General features: G+C 44.2%; 1 protein-coding gene across 2 annotated transcripts in view; it reads left to right on the top strand.

The window, feature by feature from the left end:
• The window catches only part of SPPL2B (signal peptide peptidase like 2B), a 116313-nt gene extending 95005 nt beyond the window's left edge, over window positions 1-21308 (top strand). Inside the window, exons 14-16 of one of the 2 annotated variants that reach the window (XM_085639663.1) lie at window positions 11781-11858; window positions 15197-15357; window positions 18700-21308. In XM_085639663.1, the coding sequence (XP_085495789.1) occupies window positions 11781-11858; window positions 15197-15357; window positions 18700-18963 (503 nt within the window). In that variant the 3' untranslated portion in view covers window positions 18964-21308. Of the gene's footprint in view, window positions 1-11780; window positions 11859-15196; window positions 15426-18699 lie in introns of both variants that reach the window. The other variant, XM_085639664.1, reaches the window with a different exon arrangement.
• Window positions 21309-23710: the final 2402 nt, after the last annotated feature.

Here is a 23710-nt window from a genome sequence, read left to right as displayed (position 1 = left end):
TGAGAAACATATAGACGAGATAGACCAGGAAAAACGTTTGCATTTATATAGCGCTTACTACCCCATATAAGGTGTTTAAGCACTATTTCGGCGAGTAGCACGCTACTCTGGAACCCATAGATGCGGATTTTCGACGCTGACAGTGCTCTGAGGCCTGCTAACCAGACCTCTGTGCCAGTGCTCCTTCCCCAAAACAAGGTGTTGTCTAATTATGCTCCAGTTGGCTAAGGACATTAGCTCCCCTGTAAGTCCCTAGTACATGGTATCCCAGGTACCCAGGGCATAAGTGCCTTCCTAAGGGACCCACACACAAATTCCACTCAGACTGCCATTGTAGGCTGGGTGACATGGTGCAAACCATAAGTGAAAACATGACATAGCACACTCCTTTTGTGTGATGCCAAAGTCACTGTATCTAATAAATGTAAGTCACCCCTACAGCAGGCCTTTGAGCCCTAAGGCAGGGTGCATTATATTTTATGTGAGGACCTATCTGCATGAGCAGATATGCCCCTGTGATGTCTAGTTCTATTACTGGATATTGCAAGTGAGCAGGCAAGCCATCTTAAGGTATGTACTGGGCACTGGTCAAAACGAGTTCCCAACTACATAATGGCTTTACTGAAACACGGTGTTTAGTATCAAACACCCAGTATTAATAAACCCACACTGATTCTAGTGATATATTTATTAGTACATACACCCAGAGGGTACCTAGAGTACCCCCTGACACCTGCCAGCCCTCTAGTGTGCTGGCTGACTGATCATTCCAGCCTGCCACCATGATACCTGAGCCCTCTGGTTGGTTCAGCCTGACTCGTCTCCCAGATCTGAAAGAGACACGTTAGTGATAGATTCCTTACCTTAGAATATCCCAAGGCGTCAGACTGGATTCGGAAAGTCCCTCGTCAGCAGTACCCCTGCGCGTCGGTAGGCGTCGTCGTGCGGCTCTGCGTACATCGCTGGTGTCGTAGCCGTCGAGATGTCGTCGGAGCTACTTCGACGCGCCCACGCACGCTGACGTCAGTTCTTTCTTTTTCCGCGCCAGCAAGCGCAGATCCAAGAGGATAGCGGTACTCCTTTTTTTTAAAACATTTTCTTTATTGATTTTTATATCATCAAAAAGCCAGGACACAAACATTATATTAAATGTGAGCCAATTAGTTATATCATCAAATAGATCACAACATAACCAATACAGAAACGTAAAATTCTATTCATAGCCAATTGAGAACTGGAGACCATAATTTTAACCCAAGTGCCCTTCTATTCTTGCCCTTTGTTTTATAAACAGCAGTTTCCAAATGATAAACAGACAGTAATTTAGCTCGCCAGTAGCTAAAGACGGGTGGTTCAACATCCAGCCAGTGCGTAGTGATACAGCAACGAAAGATTGACATGCATATAAATAAAAATCTATCCTCCAAATCAGTTCTTAAACAAACGCTGCTAGTTTGTACACCCAAAATAACAAGTTCTGCTGATATTTGTGTTTGGACACCTAAATAGTTTGACAAGAAATTCTCTATGTCTCTAATAAATTGACTTAACTTTGGACACAAAAAAAACATATGTATCGTGTCTGCAGCGTTTAAATCACAACAGTTACACTTGTTCACTCTACCTGGTGCCCATCTCGTTAGTTTAGCAGGTGTATAGTATAAATCATACATGGACATAAAATGTTGACTCATTAATGATCCATTATAAAGCGTTTTAAGAGAAATTTCTATAACTCTATGCATGTCAAGTCTTTGCACATTAAATTTCTTTATCCATTTATCTTCCAGCATCGGTATGTCATCTTGATAATTCGCCATCAACAATTGATAAATATGGCCAATTCTTGGTCGTTTCCGAAGTGCTTCAATAATTTTGACCTTCTGAAACACATTTTGATTTTCAGAACAATTTCTATTTAAAAAAACTCCGAACTTGTAAAAACTTAAAGAATTCTAATCGTGAGAGACCATATTTTTGTTGTAAAGACAAAAAAGACGCTATATGTTGGCCCTCCATCAAATCACCCAGTTGACTTATGCCAGCCCGATGCCATCTATGCATAATAGGGTCTTTAAAGATATCTGGTAGCAAAGGGCAATTAATTAAAGGTGTATAATAGTTTAAATTAGTAGTAAATCCAATTTTTCTTTTTAATTTTCTTCCAGATCTCAAAAACGGTTAAAACTATTTTAAATTTGGTTTTCTTATAATAACTCTGTTCAATAATGCGAACTAAACATTGACGAGCTTCCTGTCCCAGTAGCATCTCATAGATTGAAGGTCTTATTGCCTCATCCAAATAAATTTCTTTAGACAATAAGACACCCATATTCTGTAAAAAAAATGGACCAATAATATAATTGAAAATTAGGAATTGCCCAACCCCCTCTATCTCTAGGTAAAGTACATTTTTTTAAAGCTCTTCTAGATCTATGATAGCTCCAGAGAAACCTGGAACACATTCTTTCAATCCGATTAAATATGGACATAGAGAATAAGAGTGGGATAGTTCTAAATAGGTACAAGAACTTTGGAAAAATAAGCATTTCAAAACGTTACTGCGACCATATAGTGATAAATGAAGGTTATCCAATTTCTCTAAGGTTTTGTTAGCAGAGGCAATTACAGTATCAGTGTTTATTTGAACAATTTTGTCGATATCAGCAGTTATTTTTATTCCAAGATATATAGATTCCGCCTCGAAATGCATATCTTGTGGGCATCCAAACTCTGAGTGAAGCAGTTGGGTCTTAGCAACGTTAAGCTTATATCCAGAGTACCTACCAAAACACTCCGAAGCTTGTATTAACTTGGGGAGGGCAGACTTAATATCTGAGGTAACAATAGCTATATCGTCTGCATATGCAAAAACCTTGTAAGCTATGTCATGTATACAAACTGGTTTTATTCCAGCATTATCATCCAGGCTACTTAAAAATGGCTCGATATACAAAGCAAATAGCAGAGGCGATGTAGGACAGCCTTGCCTTGTCCCCCTAGTGATTATGATATTACCAGAGAGTTGGCCTGCTATACGAAGCGCTGCTTTTGGATTTTTATATAAAGCCTGAATAGCCTTAATAAATTCCACCGGAAAGCCCTTCCAAACTAAAGTTGACCACAAACATTTCCAACATACCCGGTCAAACGCTTTTTCAGCGTCCAATAAAGCTACTGCGACAGAAGAACTCGTAGCTTGCGCCCAATCTAATAAAGAAATAATCCTCTTAATATGATCTATCGTATCACGCCGTGAAATAAATCCATGTTGTCTCTTAGATACCAGTAGAGGCATAAGATTATTTAATCTGTTTGCAATAATTTTGGAGTAAATTTTGCTATCCGCGTTAAGGAGGGATATAGGTCTATAAGATCCCATATCCGTATCTAGCTTCCCTTTCTTCAAAAAAATTACTATAGTGGCCATTGACCAAGAAGCCGGAGAATTACCCAAAAAAGCTTGTTGGCACACTAGCAATAAATCATTTTTTAGCATATTCCTAAAGGTACGATAGAACTCCAAAGGGATCTGATCCGGACCCATTGCTTTGCCCAGAGCTAATGCTAATATAGCTCTTTCAACTTCCTCCCACGTTATTGGGGCCCTTAAACATATTGCCTGTGCTTCGGTAAGTCCTGTGGTTGGAATACCCGACAAATAATCCTTCCCATCATAGTCTAAAATCTCAGTAGACGGAGGTTTATAGAGGGATTGATAGAAGTTTTGAAACGCCCCCAGAACCCCTTCTCTCGTTTCTTGCAAAACCCCATTAACGTCTCTAATTTTTGTTATATCATTATATGCAGCTTTTTGCCTTATTCTTTTAGCCAGAACTTTTCCAGTTTTTTCGCCAAATTCGTATGCCAGCTCCTTATATTGTTTATATTTTAAGGCTATTTTATCCGCCAGATTAGAATACGCTCTAGCCCTATTCACAGCAAGTTCTTTTTGAGCACATTCTAGATCCTTACCCAACCTAATTGTCTCAGCCAGTTTCTGTTCGGATAACATAACCATCCTAAAATCTTCTTTATATTTACTTAACAGTTGTTTACGTCGTGATAGGGAGAAGCTAAGAGTTTCCCCTCGGACTACTGCTTTAAAAGCATCCCATATAGTTTGTATGGATGCTGTGCCTTTATTGAGCAAAAAAAACTCCTGTAACACTTTAACCATAAATTGGCGATATTCCCTATCTCCGAGCAAGCTCCGTTCAAAAGACCATAGAGGTTGTCTATTATCTATTTGTGCATCAATAAAAAATCCCAAAACTAAAGGATTATGATCAGATATAAGTTTAGGTAAAATCTCTAACTCAATTTTACCTCGATATTGTAAAGAGACAAAAAAATAATCTAATCTAACGAATTTTTTGTGCGGAGCGGAATAGAAAGTATATCCTAAGTCATTCACATGAGTTGCATTCCAAGTATCAAACAGACCATGATCTATAATTAAATCCCTTAACGCTGTAAATAAACGGGGCTTCCTACCCTTATATGATGAAAATGTCCTAATATTTAAATTAGCATCGAGATGGATATTCAAGTCTCCACATAACACTAAAGGCTGAGGCCATTGAGCTAGCTCGAGGTTAAGAAAATGAATAAGTTCCGTATCATCCAGATTAGGTCCATAAAGATTGCATACTGTAAATCTGCAATGTCCAATCTGACATAGACTGATCGCCCAACGCCCCCATTTATCCACTGCCGATTTGACACATACCCCCAGACCTCGTTTCATGAGGGTAGCAACTCCCCTCTTCACTCCTGTTTGTTTAGAACATGCGATCAGTTATAATCCAAGTTTCCTCAAGCAGTTCCTTTTAGCCCATGGAATATGAGTTTCTTGTAAGCAAAGTAAATCAACATTTATAATCTGAATAAATTTAGTAAAAACCTCTTTTTTTCACATCGTTTAGCCCGCAAATGTTAAGTGAACACATTTTTATTTTCTTAGCCATGAGACCAATTTGAGAAACCGGGTTTGATTAATAAGACCAACATCTTCTCACAATACTCAACCGAAGTAATTAAGATATGTTGTTTATAGCTTTTTTTACCCTTAACATGAAAATTAGAATTTCCCAACTCAAAAAATTTGTGTGTCCAGGCAGTTGATGATTTTTCACCCCCCGTGCACCCTTCCCTCAACACCCCCCCACAACCCCAGAAACCCAAACCTCCCCTCCGCCCCCCACATCCCACCCAACCCACCCATCCCACCCAAACCACCACATGAGGCATAGGGACAAGCAGCCCTAATAAGATGGTCTACAGCTTTCCCTCCCCCAGCTGCAAGGAGAACCTTAATAGGGACCAGATCCCTTATACATATTAAATCCTATGTTACAAGGAATGTAGAAATTCAGCGGCCATAACCTCGGGAAAAAAAACCTAGTTTGGCCTTTATACATAACTTTCAGCTTGGCAGGATTTTGCAAATAGACGACAGCACCTTTCTCTTGAAACCTAGATATTAACTGTCGTAAATGCCAGCGTCTTGAAACAGTTTCCTTACAAAAATCAGGTCTGACAAAAAAATAACAATCTTTTGCCAGTCTTTTCTTATCCGGTCTAGCCAGGCCAAACACAGCCTCTCTAGCCAGAAAGTTATTGAATCGAACCAAAATAGCGCGAGGTTTCTCTGCCTCTCCCAACCTCACTTTCCTCACATTAAAAGGAATCCTATGGGCCCTCTGAATCTCTATAGACCAGTCCCATGAAATAAGTTCCGGAAAGGCTTCAACAAATAAATCACACACAAATTTTCGAACATCGACTCCTTCTTTTTTCTCTGGAACGCCCAAAATACGAAGATTCTTTCTCCTGGCCTGATTTTCTAATTCTGCCAGTTTGAATACTACATCATCCTTATGATCACATATAGTGCTGATTTCAGTTTTCTGCGCCGCTACTATATCTTCTAGAGCCGAGATTCTTGACTCTGCTTCAGTCATTCTTAAAGCTGTGTCCGAACAAATCTTAATTACCCGTCGCACAGAATTTTGCACTTTCCTACAGGTTGCTTGCATACGAACATTTTCTGCTTTGATCTCGGCCCTATGATCCAACATAGTATTGTAAATTGTTGACCACGTAATCCCATGTTCAGATGGTTGTATGGCAGAATCACTTTCAGTACCAAAAGCAGAAGTTTCTTCCGAAATCGGGCCAGTTTTTGTAGATCCTATGGATCCTATGGATATATTACCATTTACAGGGCATTCCTTTCCTTTTTTAACTTTTTTTACTGTAGTAATCGGAGAGACCTTACTTGAGTCAGCTTCATTCTCCGTGCTATTTTCTGCCTCATTCTCAGACCATTCCTTGCTGCTTTCATCCGATGAAAAATCAGACAGGGAATAGAAATTCTCAGTGATTTCTTGAGAACCAGCATTAACCTGTAGTAGCACTTCCTTATTCAACTCTGCTGGGACTGTTTCAGCTGTTAAACCAACAAGATCATCAATTGAGTCTTTAGAGAGAGAGGTATTAGATACTTCAACTCCCAGAACCCCCCTGCAAGGTTCAGAGAATGCCCGGGTTTCATCTGTTAATTGCGCCACCACTGAAGCTGTTTTTTCCGGGATAGGTGGAGGTAAAGCAGCAGATTCTGCCAACGGTGAAATACTGCCGGACACAATGTTGCCAGCATCAGAAAGAGTCAAACATGTCTCACCTGTCTGTTCATTCCGTTCAGTCTGCAACAAAGTATCTCCCTTAGCCGTCTGTTTACCAAACAACTCCGGCAAAGTCATTCCTCCATGCTTTCCCGCGCGGGCTTTCTCTTTTCCTGCACCTCGATCCCCCTTCCTCGGAGGTGGGTTGCTCGAACGCTGCGCGCCCACCGCACCATCTGCTGGCTCCCCCGGCAGAAAGTTCTCCGTAGCTGCTGCCTGGGTCTTCGCGCTACGCGTCGTCGATTTCGGCGGCATCTTGGACCAAACGCTGCTACCACGTCCACCGACAGAGCTCCGAAGGACACGCCACACGTGAACAGTGGGGAAGCGAGCACAGACTTCTCTCCAGTATCGGCTGGTAAGTACCTTCCAACCGTTGCAGATTTTGGCGGCAAAGAAGGGTTTGGGAGCGCCGACGAACATTCAGAAGTTTAATGATTAGTAACAAAATTAGTTAGATGTGGAGTTCCATGCAGATATTTCTCCAGCCCTTTTTTTCCGGGATTAATCACCGTTCTGAAATCTTCTCCAAAAGCGAGGAGAGGGAGCCGGGCTGTGACACAGCCTACACCACGGCGGCCATCTTGCCTCCCGGATATCTGGGACCCCTTCTGATAGCGGTACTCCTAGTCCTATTTTTGACTTGTTTTCTGAAACTTGTTTCTCTTGTTTGTCGAATACTCGAATTCTGGTGCGGTAGGGATGTCCGGGTCTCGGCCCTGTCTGGACTGCCGTCGAAACATGTCAGAGGACCTGCATGTCATGTCTCTTCTGCTTCGGGTATGTCCATAACCTTGAGACGTGCCCCGGTTGTCGGGCCATGGCGCCGAAGACTTGCTGGAGCGTTTCCGACAGCTCTTTGAGGCCTGGCAATTCCTCCGCACCGCTCAAGGTCCCCTGCCCGTGGGCAGTCGAGGGGCCGGTCGCGGAGCCGACACCATTGTTAATCGGCATCGGGGTCAGGTAAGTTAAAAGCGCCATAGCAGGTCGAAGACACGGCGTCGCTCTTCGCCTACCCCTCACCGGTCGCGGGACGCGGTGGAGGGGGGCGGGTGGTCATTCCCCCGCAGCTCCGGTGGAGCCTTCGCTGTTGCCTGCGGCCTATCCGCCTTCCCCGTGGCCGTACGTGACACCGGATACAGGTGTTCCTATCGGCCATGGGCTGTTTATTTGCCCCTTCGGGTCCCTCCGGAGCTCCTTCGGGCCCCGTGGAACCGTTTGGTGGTTCTGCCTCCGTGCCCCCACCTATGGCTGCGGCTACGCCGGCAAGATACCCTGGGGTGCCGTTGGCTCCTGGCCTCGGCTCCACCGTTGGCTCCTGGCCTCGGCTGGCTCTGGCCTCGCCTGCCGGCTGGCTCCGGCCTCAGTGCCGCCGGCTGGCTCCGGGCCCGGCTTCGGACACTGCGCCGTTGCCTCCATGGCCGGACCATGACGGACTTGGATTGACCTATTGTCCACCATTTTCTAGCCCGGGAGAGGAAATGTTCTCCCTTTCCTTTGCCTTCTCGGCCTCTCAAACAGCCGGCCGCTGACGGCAAAGACTGGGAGGGGTCTGAGGACCCTCTCGCAGCTCAGTGTGAGGATGCACCACACTAAGATGCCAATGTGGAGGATCTGAGAGTTCTGGATTTATCTCCACGCCCCGGTACACTGTCCCCTTCCTCCGTGGCTACGGAGCTGGATGTTACATTTTCTGTGGTGTTGCGCAGGGCGGCTGAGGCTCTTAACCTCAAGCTCCCTACGGTGTCTCTCAGGACCAATCTCCTGACTGAGGTGATTCGGCCAGGGGCCTCCTCCAAGGAGCCGCTGCTGCCCTTTAATGACACTCTTACAGACATCCTCTTGGGTGCCTGGTCCACGCCTCCCACTGTTACTCCTGTGGATAGGAGTGTGGCACGACGGGATTGCCCGGCCCCGGGCTACCCCAGTTTCCTCACATACCACCCGACGCCGGAGAGTCTGGTTGTCCAGGCCTCTGCTTCTCCCAGCGCATGCCCTTCCGCACATCCAGATAGGGTACCCCAAGAAAAATTTGAGCGGTCTGGGAACAAGGTTTTACCTCTGCCCTGCCACTTCGGGACAGTGCATACTGCGTGCCTTTTGGCCCGCTATTCCCACTCTGTGTGGGACACAGTGGCGCTGGTGCTGCCTCGATGTCCGGATGCTCGGACGGTACTCTCCCAAGCAATTTCCGAGGGGAGAGATGCGGCAACGTTTACTATACGTGGTGGGCTTGATACCGCCGACTCCCTCGGCAGGGAAATTTCCACAACTGTGGCGCTCCGCTGTTCCGCCTAACTCTGAGCCACTGGCTTCTCGGTGGATGTCCAGAATGCTTTGTTGGACATGTCCTTTGATGGCACGTGCCTCTTTGTTGACAACCCGGATGGCACATTGGAACGTTTTAAGGACTCCCGGCAAAGGCCCAGTCCTTGGGCCTTTCCGCGGCGCGCACTCCCTCGGGTCTGCTTTTCGTTCCTTTACTGGCAGCGACGAGGCGCACAAACGCGTTCCTTTTCAAAGCCAAAGGCCTGCACAGCAGCACTCTCTGCGCAGCCGCTGAAAGGGGACCCACAGAGGTGGGTCACGGAGCCAGCGGCTGGATCAGTCCGCCACCGTCCCTGCCACCACGGCCTACAAACCTTCCTAGACCGGGATTTTTGGGTCCACCAAACGGCCGTGGGCGGCACGATTCGCCATCGCCTCCCCCACTGGCGCACCATTACTTGGGACAGTTGGGTTTTGCAGATAGCCCGGAGGGGGCTACTCCCTCCCATTCAGGACTGCCCCTCCGGCAGTGCCCCCTCTGTACCACCGCATGTCGGGGGATCACTTGGCGCTTCTCCAGGAGGACGTTCTGGTCCTCTTGGCCAGAGGGGGCCATCAAGCGCGTTCCGACGCCAGTAGTTGGCCGTGGTTGATATTCCCACTACTTCTTGATTCCAAAGAAGGACAAAGGCCTGCGTCCTCTTTTAGGCCTCCGGTACGTCACTTACTTCCTTCGGAAGGAAAAGTTCAAAATGCTCCCGCTTTCAGTTCACCGTACTTCCTTTCAGCCTTACGAGTGCCCCTCGGGTGTTCACAGAAGTGATGGCGGGGGTTTCAGTCTTCCCCTATCTCAACTACTGGCTGTTGACGGCAGGCTCGCCCCGAGCAGTCGTCTCACACCTCTAAACTATGGCCAACCTCCTCCATTTGCTGGGGTTCTCCATCCACGTGCCAAAGTCGCATCCGAAGCTCCTCTTCATCGGAGCGGTTCTGGACACGTTGCGATTTCGGGTTTATCTTCCTGAACAGCGCGTCCGGATCATTTGGCCTATGAGTTGGGTCAGCAGCAGATTCCTCTTCCTTCCCCAACCTAAGCACACAGTGGTAACAAATGTGTCCCTCCGGGGATGGGGGGGCCATATGGGGGAGGTGGAGATCAGGGGCCTCTGGTCTCCAGCGGAGTCCGAGGTCCTTATCAATCAGTTGGAGCTTACGGCGGTCCTGCTTGCCCTCGAACCATTCCTTCCCTCTATCAAGACGACAGTAGTGCAGGGGTTCTCGAACAGCACCACCGCCATGTGGTACTGCAACTAGCAAGGCGGGGTGGGGTCGTGGACCCTATGTCAAGAGACTCAGCACCTCTGGACATGGCTGGACTGCCAGGGCATTCTACTGGTGGTTCAACACTTGGCAGGTTCTGTGCACGCCGGGGCGGACGAACTCTGCCGCTGGTGCATCATGGATCACGAATGGCATCTTCACTCGGCGGTGGCACAAGGTCTCTTTCAGCAATGGGGAGAACCTTGGTTAGATCTATTTGCCACCAAACAGAACGCGCAATGCCAGCAGTTCTGCGCGTTGGAGTTTCCAAAGCGGCACTCGCTCGGAGACACTTTTCGTCGCGAGTGGAGTTGCGGTCTGTTGTACGCCTTTCGGCCTATACCACTTATACCCATAGTGCTGAAGAAAATCAGACACAACCGGGCCCAAGTTATTCTTGTGGCACCGGATTGGGCTCGAAGAGTTTGGTATCCCGAGCTACTCAGTATGAGAGTGAATCCTCCGATCCGACTGCCTCGTCAGTAGGATCCTCTGTCGCAGCAACAGGGAACGGTCCTCCACCCGAATCTGTCCAGCCTCCACCTCCTTGCGTGGAGATTGAGCGGCGACAGTGGATTCCATTTGACTTGCCTCCTGAAGTTTGTAATGTGATTCTGGCAGCCAGGCATCCCTCACCTTAACTGTATACGCCTGCCGGTGGAACAAATTTGTGGCATGGTGCACAGTGAAAGCTGTGGACCCCTCTTTCTGAGGTCCTATTGTTTCTTCTCTCTTTGGCCTTGCAGGGCTCTGCTTTGAGCACTGTTAAATGCTACCTCTCTGCTCTTTCAGCCTTTTTCAGGCAGTTGTCCACAGATTTCTCAATGGCATTACTCGCCTTTTCCCTCCTTTTCCTTTTGTGATGCCACAGTGGGACATGAGCCTAGTTCTCACATACTTAATATGTGCTCCCTTTGAGCCTCTTCATAACTGTCCTTTATCTTGTTAGTCGAAAAGACTCCTTCAAACAAAAACAACTTGCAAAGTCTGAGCCCAACACCAGATGGCAGGTGTACGCAGAGCATGTGAATACAGCACTATAAGTTATGAACAGATGATTATGAGGTAGGTAACATTGTCATTTCTGTGTGGTGGCTCATTTTCTTGTATCGTGGCCAGTGCACAAGTTAGGAGGCAGTCCTATTTGCAGTTGGTGGTTAGGACTTTAGACATCTAGAGGCCCTCGAGAGCTGGGTGCATAAAAGAACAAATTGTTACTCATGAGCTTGCTTTAGCTTTTCCACAAAATATGTACATTCTGATTGAAGAATCTATACCTTAACCCTGTTGAGTGCTGAGAGTTTGTGCAATGTTAGATGTACAGAATGCAATAAACACTTCTTCTGAATATAGCAAGCCCTGATACCATCAAACGAAATGAATGAATGATTGACTTAGACTCAAACTCACAGTTTTTAATTTTTGCAAGTTGGATCATGTTCTTATTCCGATGGATGAATTGTGAACATTTGTAATATGTTTCTTGTTTGTTTCTTTTGGTAGGATTATTGGTCGCCTACTGCCACAGATTTGATATTCAGATGCAGTCTTCAAGGATATATTTTGTAGCCTGCACAATTGGTTCGTATTAAGGGAACAGACGTAACTACATCAAATAATGTTACACTTTTTATGTTGTATCAACTTGATTTTTCATTTTTGAAAATTGCATATAAAAAGTCCACTGGGGACGCTGATAATCAGTGCAAGAAGGATTAAAAAAATATTCCAATGTTATTTTAAAAAAATCAGCTAGGACAACATTCCTGTATCAACCTGATTTTGAATTTCTATTAGTGTATGTGTGACAGTATAAAAAAAAATGTTTTACATCTATGGTGGTTCAACATAACATTAGGATATGGTTGATGTCACATTTATTATAAAAGAAAGGACCTTGACAACTCAAATAGTAGTTTCTTGGCCTGATAAATTTCCTGAATAATATGAATTCTCTGCTGTGATTGCTATTTGACTCACACTTTGAAATGTTTTGCAGAGAGCAAAGGCACAGAATGTTACAAGTAATGGCGTGTAATGCAATATTAACTAGACACTTTGTGTACATACTATATATACTGTACTGCACTTTGCAATTTTGTAGATTTTGTGGAATTACGGATCTTCTGATGATGTACGAAATGTTTTTGTATGTACTTCTGTATTTTTCAATTTCCCATATAAACAGCTTCCTTTATATATTCTGCCCTAGAGCATTGAATTTCTAGTCCTATGCCTGGAATGTCATAAAGAGCAGTCACAAAATTAAGGTCACTTTCCCGATCTTCAGTTTTGCGTGCACATTCCCATTTGGAACTCAACAAGAGATCCGTTTGATCTCCGCAAAATTATCGACGTAGTCCGTTACCTCTTCTATTCCCGAGTAGTGCTTACCGTTATCACACCTATGAGGGATAAAAACTACCTACATGTTTACTGGATTTAATCACTCTGAAGTGTATAGGCAGGCAGGTTTGACTTATGTTTACCTTCTCTGTGTACCAGGCCCCCTATATCTAATCTTGCTATGTTTCCAGACTTTGGCACAGACTACGTTGACAAAACAAGACCATTTTCAGATGTTCTTTTTTCCACCACGTCCTGTTGTGTCTATAAGAACTAGGTCTGCTCACCAAGTTTTAAAAATGGAAGCAACTGGTTCAACCTAAAAACTCACAAAACAAAGTAGTCCTAGTTAGTTAAAACAGTGAATTGTCAGTCTTGTATTGTTATAAAAATTGGTAACTTATCCATTCCAGTATCTACTGCTAAAGGCTTAGTGGTCGAATTTGACACTAACCTGCTTTCTAGATGATCAGTTTTACACATTAATCTACAAATGCACCTACTGAGCGTGCTGAGTGAAATCTTTCAATTTCTAAACACAGACCTAAAAGGATGGGCTGTCCCTGCATTGATCAGACCCTGAGTAGGCTACACTATCACTTTATATGTTGGAGTACCAATCTGCTGACTCTGCCCGCTGCTTAACTCTGTTTCTTCCGTCTTCCTCCCCACTACCCCACGGCTTCCCTCCCACCTTCTCTCTTTTGCTTCCACCCTCTGTCTCACTCTTGCCTCCCCCATTGCTTCCGCCTCCTTGTCGCTCCTCGTTGCTTCCTCACTCCCACCTTCTCCCCATTGCTTTGACCCCTCGGGCATCTCACAGTTTGCTCAGACCTTATGCCTGTTCCTCATTGCTTCCACATCCGGACCGATCACCGTTGTTTTTTGAAAGCGGAGTAAGGCCCTTGTAGGTAATAAGTCGAGTAGCCAGTTGTGTAGATTATAAGAGCTGGTTTATTCAGTTTCAAGTAAGATGGTCAGAATGCCCACCGGGAGCAGTATGTTGCCGCTCAGCCCCACTTATTCCAGGTGACAACTCATACAAACCATGCACTCATGAACATTTTATTACATTGCATTCATACTGGCTGAGAAGCAGGAAACTAAGACATAACAGGATACAACACGTTGCTCCCACCCCTTCCATTAGCTCCCCTTTTCTTCTCACCCTCCCGCCTGCTCCCGTTGCTCAAGCTCTCAATGCTTCCCACTTTTCCACTTGCTCTGGTTGCTTCCCTACTTCCACCCACTTCTCATTACTTACCCCACTCCTGCCTGCTCCTTGTTTCTTTTGCTCCCATTGCTTAAGCTCTCATTGCTTCCCACTTTCCCACCTGCTCCGGTTGCTTTCCTACTTCCACACACTTCTCATTGCTTACTGCACTCCTGCCTGCTCCCTGTTTCTTCCAGAACTCCTGACAGCTCCCCATTGCTTTCAACCCGCTCCCTCTTGCATCTCTGATCCTGCCCACTCCCCGTATATCCCCCCCAACCGTTGCTTCCCCAATCTGGGTTGATTCACCCCTCCTGTCCGCTCCCCTCTAATTCGCCCGATCCACTTACCGTTGCATCCCACCCTCCAGCCTGTTCCCTGTAGCTCCCCCCTCCCTCTCCCTGTAACTTCCCTACTCCTACCCGCTGACCTAGCTTCCCTCCTCCTGCAGCTTCCACCTGCTCCCTGTAGCTTCCCCCATGCCTGCTCTGTGTAGCTCCCACCCCCTCCTGACAGCTCCTAGTAGATCCCACCCCTCCTATCCACTCCTGCCCGCTCCCTGTTCACTAGCCCCCTCTTGTCCACTCTCTGTTGCTACTGCCTCTCCCTCCAGCTCTGCGTTGCTTCCACTATCAAAGCCAGCTCCTTGTTGTTTCCTACCCTCTGCATCTCAGGTTTTCTGTCTTCTTGGACACTTACAAGAAATTGAAATGCTAACTTAATTCTTTATTGAACATGTTGAAAAATATTATAAGATTGATTTCCCTATATCTCATACGTTTATTATTTGATACTTTCCACACATTATGTTTGAACAAATATTGAACATAGCAAGTATGGTAAAAAATTCCACTTTTTGTACATGCTAATGACTTAAATCTGTTGTATTTAATATTATTTTGAGCTAATTTGTTTGCTAAACATTCCAAAGAGAACATATCCTTTGCTATTGCAGATGAGATTGTAGACAACTCTTTTCCTCCTTGTCCCACCTCAAAAATTTAGAAAGTCCCTCTATCACCCAGACACAAACCTGTTCTTCAATGGATATATTGCTCACAATATTGTTTTGGGAGATGTAACTGTGAGAAAGAAGTACAGACTCTTTTGCCATGCTCGGTGTTGTTGGGTCCTTTCTAGCCCCATTGAAGCCTGTCGCAGATTGAGGAAATCTCCTGTTATGTTTTTTCCCCAGACATGTCCATGTGTTTTCCACCCAAGCTTTAGTTTGGTTGGCAACCCTTGCTGTCTCAAAAGGATGACCTGCTTTACGTCACATTTCTGTGCCTGTTCTTATTTATGTTTGTCTTCTGCTGGCTGGATTGATGAAGAGCAATGGCCTTTTTCTTGTCTTACGCAGCCTACGGAATTGGACTCCTCGTGACTTTTGTGGCCTTGGCGTTGATGCAAATGGGTCAGCCGGCTCTTCTGTACCTGGTGCCCTGCACTCTGATCACCAGCTTTGCCGTCTCATTATGTCGCAAGGAATTCACCATGTTTTGGACGGGCAGCGGCTTTGTGGTGAATACCAGTTTGATATGAGTGTCTACAAGAAATACTAATATTTTAAACTCTTACTAAAAATTAAAGTTGAGTAAAGCATTGTAGTATTATAACCCTATTCAACAAATAACCTCTCATTTTTTGTTTCATTTGTAGTGTATTGTTTTCCACTGTCGGTCATTCTTCCCTAACTGAATTATAGTTTATGTGGACTGCTTAAAATCATTAAATGTGACTTTGATAGAGATTAGAAATTGGCAGTGACTGAAAGCACATTTTTTTTTCTCGTAATGTAATATAGTATAACATTGGAAAAGACTTTTAAGAAGACTTTTGAGGTGAAAAGAGTGCATTCATGATAGACCTTAATCTCTATTTGAGATGTGCTGGAATATTTAATTTACCAGCTAAATTAGATACACTTGTGGAGAGTTGGTGAAGGCATTCCATAATGTATTCAGTCCTCCCTTTTTTTATTTAAAGAACTGACTTTTTTTTAACCATAAAACAGAAACTCTGAATGTAAATGCTTTCTATGAAAGCACCACTTTATTTGTTTTTCAAATGTCCATATTCTATTATTCAAGAGATTAGACCACAATTGAGGGATCTGTGCTGCTTTCTGACTGCATGTTACCATGGGCCCGTTGACGATTGCTGAGGGTCAGTGTAAGCGTGCCACATGGCCAGCGACCAGACCAGACTTGTGCTTGCCTGTGGAGGATAGCACTCTTAACTCCTTAGGCCTTAGATGAGCAGTAGTAGCATCGACAGACGACTTAGTATTGTTCAGACAAAAAAACAAAATGGAGTTGTAGTTACGAAAGAGTCTCGTAGTTAAGTTTTTCTTTTTTCCTAATTTTCTGAAGTTAGATTTTGCAAGTTGTTCAGCAAAGTGTTTTAATGATTGCGTATGGGTTGTGGGGGTGGCAGGAGGGTGAACTAGCCTCTTAACTCATTAAAGATGGTTTCACTACTTGAGAATATACAGTTCATTTTTTCTTGTCTGTCCTTGTTGTCTGTGTTTTTGTCACCTCACAATGAGCATCGTTTTTTGCATCATGGTGTGAATTTTTTAATTTTTTTTTATTTGCATCATATTTTCAATGCTAACTTAAGGTGCCAATTTAATTACTAAAAAGAGACGCTGTACTCTATTATCCCACGGGATTCTTGATTAAAACTGTCCTCTTTGGACTAGGTGGCTGATCGTCTAACCTGTCTCTGTGAATTGAGTATTTGTCTGGCTACCATAAGCCTTGTTCATCCTCGAACTGGAGATGAGAAAAATTTAGGCTTTCTCTCTAAGGTGGAGAATGTTGATGTTTTAGATGTGATCTCGTAATTAAATCTTGCACAGTCCAATTGAGTAATACCACTGACAGCCCGCCAGTTCGCAAATGCTCACCTGCTGATCACCATCCATCCTTGACTCACCAGGAGTGCAGAGAGCCTTTAGAATAACCATTTGTCCCGCAAGGCGTGTATCGCTAAAATACTTTGTCTTAAATGTTGAAGACCAACCACTTGAGTAAGCTGAGTTTACCAGTGCCACCCTCTCTGGAGTCTGTCACTTTGGAGAGCAAATAGTCTTACCTCAGTTGATATTTCCGAGAGCTGTGCCAAGCGTTGGCCGAGTGTTGCTCTTGTGATGGTAAGCAGCCTATCTGCCTCTCTGGGGTGCTTTCTCCAAGGGTTGAGGCCTCAGCATCTTGAGATGGACTGTTCCTTGTGAAGCAAGTCGGCACTGCTTTGCAAAGGGCAAACCGAGGTTTTCGCAACCCTGTTGCTGTAACTGGCTTTAACTACCTCTGTGGTCATTCAACTTTAATTGGGTTTGCTCATAACGTAAATAGTAAACACTGCGACAGCAATAATTTTGGGAGCTTAATCCTTTGGACTGTCCTATTCTTTTCAGGTTACTGATCTTTTCAATGCTACATAGAGGCATCATTCTGTGGAAGGCCCCGGTGCCTTATTACTGCTTTTTGTGGACATAGCTCTTTGACTTCACTTGGTTGTCCGCTCCCTCATTGTCTCATTGTTCTGGTTTATTTCCTCCTGCAGATGCTCCTGCATTTTATGTCTCTGGTTAGTTTTAAAACTCTTTACATCTTCATAAATATATCTGAACTAAAAAAAGATCCATAAAGAAAGTCGCTAAAGCGTAAAAGACCACATTTGTTGAGTATGTATCCAAACTCCATTGGATGCTCCGGTTGCTTTTAACAGCACATTTGAGTGCCTTATTGGTGATGTGCTGTCCTTCCTGTGCACAGCTCACACCATCTTGGACTTCACTCCCTATTGTTACCAACACAATAGATTGTTGTGCTGTCCAGTGTTTGTTATAAATAGCGCGTTGTGGCAAAATTTGAAAACTTTCACCTGAGTAACCTGAAAAACTCCAACCCCTCATCCCCATCAAAATCTGAAAACTGCAGTACAGTCGTAAGAATCCACTTCGGCCTGGCAGTAGCACCCCAACTTTCCCTTGTTCCACTCAGAGCTGTTCTAAATTCTGTGGCAAGACTAGTTAATTCTGTGGCTAGATAGGACCACATTACTCCATAGTAAGTAAACTCCACTGGCTACTGAGGTCAGCCAGAATCACATTCGAAATCTGGTGCCTCATACATAAACACCGCCTGTTGCGTGAATACCCTTCCTAATCAACCTACTCACCACCTCCAGTGGTTCAGGGAGCATTAGCTGTCAGCCAACACTTCTAGAATTACCTGAAAACACAATACCTGAAAACACAACAGCCAATGCACAGAAAGTCATTCTATGGAGTAGTCCGAGCGGCATGCAATATGTTGCCTCCCGAGTTAAATTTCACATCACAACAACATTATATTCTAAGACAGAATGCACATTTATCTTGTGAGCTGGTGGGCAGGTGTGCCATCATCAGCGCAAGAGATAGTAGTTAGATATGTAGGAATAGGGACTTGCCATACCTAACCACTCTTCTGCAAGCAACTACTCCTTGTTATTGTGAGATAACCCCAGTAAAACCTAATTTGCTGTGCATTCCCTTCTTATTTATAATGGTTGGAGAAATCATTGGTGGTGTACTTGGTAAGAGCAATTGTCTTGGCTGGAAAGCCTGAGTGTATATCCTACCCATTTAGCCTTACGTGTACCACCGTGTGAACTTCTCCATCCTAAACTTTTCAATATGATCTAAAGCGCTGTAATAGAATAATTAAAAAGAATGCACCTTAGATTGTGTCTTATGTCTCAAGCTCCATCTTCCCATCAGTCCTCATTGCAGCTTCCTCCTGTTCAGTGTAATATCTTCTTAGTGTGGTTTGCAGGCACCTAACCATAGTTTACCAACTTCCTGTTTTGCAGAAGGAGCTGCCTCCTTCCCCTTTGGTCATGGCTCCTGTCGGCTGCCTCGAACCCCTTAAAGATTCAGATGGACCTTCTTCTCAACTTGAGGGAGAGGACCAGCTGACCAATCCCAGGCTTCAAGTAGAAGAACTGACAGACTCCTCCCCATGTCCAGAGGACCAGGCTGGGTCCATCGAGGAGGATTGCAGGCGGCATTCCGAAGAGCCTGTAAAGCCAGATATTGATGAACATGAAAATGAAGCTCTTTCAGAAAAGATCTAGAGCAAAGGAGAGGGGCAATAAAGCTTCTACGCCATGCCGCGATGCATTTCACGTGGAATTTTGATAATAAATGTCTGGAAATGTTCAATCTCTGAAGCATAGGTTAAAGGAAGTGTTTATAGGTCATGATCGTCTTCATGAGATATGGTGCTTTTTTTTGATTATACTCTAAGAAGGTTCCTATGTACGAACTTCAGCTATAAAATTTTAGTCAATAACTACAACTTATTTTTCTATTCCGTTATACCAGGCTAGTAGAATCACAATTGTTTTTCTCTCTGAATGTATTTTCTGCGCTTTTGGCTGTTGTGCTTTAGTTTTTGGGCTTTTTTTTCAGCATAGGATGACCATCCGGCAAAAATGTAGAGATTGAGTTGACTGACAGGAAGGATTTAAAGGATAAAAATAGGGGAGGGAGATTGTGTAACAATTGGATTTAGCATTTTCCCTTTATAGCACTTTACTTTTGTTTCGGTATTATTATTATTATTTTTTTAAGTGATATGAAAAAGGACTCATACTTGCAAAATAGCCTTGGCTTCCGGCCTTGAGGGACGTACAAAGTTGCATCTGTGGTTAATTAAGAGACACCTGGATTATAGGGACAATTGGGTGGTATTTGGCTGTTCAGGTATGTAGCAGCTTTGGAATATTTTCCGAAATAGAACCCCAGTACGTCTTATTTTCTTCTCCGCTAGTCTCACATTAATGTAACTCCTGCATTTGACATTTGGATCTACCAATCTCAAAGAAGTGCATAGCTTTCCATCTGTGCTCCTTAGCAATTACCACATTCTGTCTCCTGGTTTCCTCAGCATGTCTTGCCCATGTGAATTTTCATCTTCCACAATGTGATCTATTAATTTTATCCTGGAATGTTTCTCCTCTGGCTTGTCTTTCTACAGCTGTGAGTGTCCTTTCCATTGTTTAGCTCGATGTTTCAGTTCAGCACTTCGCCCCATCACCTCATTCTATTGCCGCTCTCCTTTTCTTGATTTCATTCTCTTATGCGACTTTGCCTACTGCTCTGCTTTCATCTCTTTTATCTGTACCGCTATTCCTATCTCTTCTTTTTTAACCATTTTTCAGAAGATTCTGCCCTTGTTTTTTCTTTACTTTGCTCTCCATATTTCTCTTGTGTTTGTTGCTTGTCTCGTCTACAGCAATATTTGCATTTTTCATTCCATTTCTCGCTCTGACCTCAATGCTTTCTACCTGTTTAATTTCTTCCACCTTTTCTTTCCATACCATTCACTTTTCTTCTGTGGCCTGTGCAGTTTCTCTCATTTGCTTTTATATAGTATCCTTTGTAGGTCACCCTTGCTTTTCACTTCCTCTCTTTGTTCCTGACTTTACTTTCGAATCCTTCAGAAGTTCTTCTTTTTGCTTGTTTCCCTCATGTTTATAGCTGTCCATGTCCAAAAGCCAGTTACTTTTTATTACTTTCTGCTACTTCGGTTTTAACTTTTGTGACTCATTGTTGAGACAGATCCCCTCTACGGCAGCCCGGAGTACGCCCTAACTCTGTGCTTGTATGCATGTCCCGAGCCTTCTCTCCTGATGGGTGCCAGCTCATGGGTGTCCAGCTACATTGGATGGGGGAGGTGGAATAGTCACTACTTATCCTCTCCAAAGGATAATTTTCACCTCTTAGCAGTGAGCCATATCCCACTACCCCCACCCCCTCCAAAAACCCTCATAAAAATGAACAATGGATGTCCTGCAAGGGTGTCCTACTGGTTGCCTGGTTATCTTGCAAGGGCTAGTTGGCAGAGTGAGATGTGTAGAAATATCTGGGGGTGGCATACAAGACTTTTGTAGATGAGCAGCCTGGATCATTTGTCTCTGTTGATTATGCAGCCGCTGCCAAAGAGAGCATTGTTTTGTAAGAGCAGGGCTGCCACACTTTAAGCAAGTATGATCTCCATTTCCTATTGCTGTTAATGTCGCTGATGCCGTTTTATGGCTTGGTTCCAAAAGAAGCCGCAAGTGGTACACACATTTGAAGCATGGCCCTCTTCTGCAGTCTTTGCTTTGTGCTATATGAAAAGAAAGGGTGTTTCATCCGATGTATGGAACGCGCAGTTGTTTGTTTTTTAAGCAATTCACAGAGTGAATAAACTTTAGAACCTGGAGATGGAGAATAAGATCTGCAGCGAGGAGAATCTGTAGGGAGGATTTTATGTTCACTACAGTGTTGATCTTTTTTTAATTTATTACATTTTTATTACTTGAATGTAAGACTTGAAATCCGGTCATGTGCCTCCCAACACTGTCCTTCAAGGTAAAGGTCAGTGATCCATCATGTATGTTCAATTTGCATTAAAAATACTTTTTCAAATGTTTTATAGTCTACTTTGTTTCTTGTGGATGTTTTACTTATCTTAGCACCTAGAACCGCTCATGTTTACTTCATTGTACACCTTAGGAGTGGGATTGCTCGTCATGTAACGCATGGGTATCGGTTGGGCAGAAATCGGCTTCTCAAAGCTGTTCAATCCAGATATTTGCCAGATTGATACTGTGTGCACACTTATACAGCAATTTATCGTCTTCAGTTCCCTTATTACATCTCGCCTAGGCAGCGCTTGCACTTTCTCTTCGAGACGGGCTGTATTCATGTATGGACTTTAGGCTATGCACACTTTCCGCCCATCTTTTTAATTGGCTCCCGTTACTGTCCTTTGTATATGGGGGCTTTTGATTCGTTAATAGGCTTAGTAGTCCCTCCTGAGTAACTCCTTTTCTCCTGTTGTAACCTCCCGTTTAACATAACATGTGAGTTTGTAAAGCGCACGTATCACCCAAGCTAGGGTCTCAAGGCGTTGAATAACAGATGTTTACTGGTCTACCCCTGTTACATGTGTTGTTACTCTGTATGTTTTGTTTACTGTTTGTGAGCAGTGTTTTCTTAATCACTTTCTCCTAGCTGCTGTTGCAGGCACAACAGGCTCTCTGCTCTCCGCTTCAGCAAATCCGAGTCCATGTGTTTTTGTGGCACCTGATCATGGACGTAACGCTTGATCTTTTAAAGATGTTCCCTCCCTGCTGGCCGCCTTGTTTTATGCTTCATCAGATTATTGTTAATTAGTTGCTTTCGCTTTGAGCATGCCGACCCTCTAACCCCTCCCACAACACTGCTTGCCAACCTTCAGGATCCCTCTGAGATCGTGTTTTTTTTTTTTTTTTGTTTAATTCAAATTAACAGTTTTTCAGTGGTTCCCAACATGTGTTTCGTGGCACCCCAGTGCGCGTAAAAGATAGCGAGGGGTGCGGCTCCAAGCACACTGTTTAGGAAACAACAGATAACGCTTTCCATCACGTAAACAAGTCAAATCTGCTGTTAGACACTCGCTCCATGGCAGGCCGCATCGCTTCATGCTTCATCATATTTTTTTTTTTATTTACGTGCTTTGGCTACTCTCAACAAGCATGACTTGCAGGGGGCGGGGCTTTAAGCTGATTCACTGCACACGTACAAATCCCAGTTGTGATGTTACTAAACATAACGCAACATAGGCGTTGTCTTCTGGACGTTCTACTGTGAAAAATTAGCTGTAATCCTTGTTGAGTTGTATACATCCCTGCTTTTCTTGAGCGCAAATCTTCCGTGCTGTATTAATCAGCCTAACTTTGTGCGTGTGGTGGAGGCTAAGCAAGTGTGTTTTCTATGCATTTTCACCGTGAAAAGTTAGCTGTAATCCTTGATAGTTGTATGCATCCCTAGTTTTCTCAAGCTCAAATCCTCATGTAGTGTATGTGACGTGGAGGTTCTTTCTCATCATCTTTTACATTGAGCCAGGCGGCTGGGAGGAGAAATGAGCATTGACCTGTTCTGTTGTTTTCTTTTTTAACTTTTTGCACTAAGATCACGGCCCTGCCTCACACGCTCTCAGGGACCATGTAATGCCTATAAACAACCTGATCCAGACGGGAGCTTTGTCTGCACTGGTCAGCCCTCACATGAATCCACAAGTTAAACTTAAGTTTGGCAGGTCTGGTCATATGGAACTGCAGGCTCACACCTGAACATGGTCCGCATATGTATACAGGGAACGATCTCGGAGAGGCACCATCAGCATAGCTCTTATGGTTAGCTCTTTATGCCTCTGGGCATGCTCCAAGGCTAAGAGACCTCACCAAGATGGCTTCTCGGTTTACCGCGAAAGTGTTATTTTTCAGAGCTACATTACTTTGCAAGTGATGCTAATCAACCATTCAATTTTCTGCTGTACCTGCAGCCTTGCTTTGCCTTGTGTGACCTTTTTTAAGGATGGAGGATTCACACTTGTTTGCGTAATATCAAGAGCTGCCGTCGTGTTAGGTGCAGCATCAAATAAAATCACAACAGTATTAAAAAAACAAAGTGGAATTTTTTACTACCGACCATCTTCATGGCAAGTTATATAAGTTGGGTTAACATTTGCTTGCTAATGTATGATTATTAACTAACCTCATTCCAGAACTTCAATTCCCGCATGCGTTACAGGCGGGGTGGACACTTTCTTACTTGTTTGTTAACGCTAGCAGTACTAGTGGAGCATACATGTTACTACTGCCATATCAAGTAAGTGGCTTCGGTAAGAGTGAGTGCAGGTGAATAGTTACTGTCAACATCTTCTCCAGTTTTGCGCTTGGAAAGAGCATGCGTGAAGAGCGGTATCCTGCGTCACCGCATAAACAAATCCAGCTACAAAGTGTTAATTCTGCAAACTATTGGCATGCGTACACTCCTGAAAAGAAAAAT

Source organism: Triturus cristatus, chromosome 12 (genome assembly GCF_964204655.1).
Source record: "Triturus cristatus chromosome 12, aTriCri1.1, whole genome shotgun sequence".
NCBI classification, from domain to species: domain Eukaryota; kingdom Metazoa; phylum Chordata; class Amphibia; order Caudata; family Salamandridae; genus Triturus; species Triturus cristatus.
The sequence above is the reverse complement of the archived record's forward strand: the minus strand, read 5'-3'. Positions and strand labels throughout refer to the sequence as shown.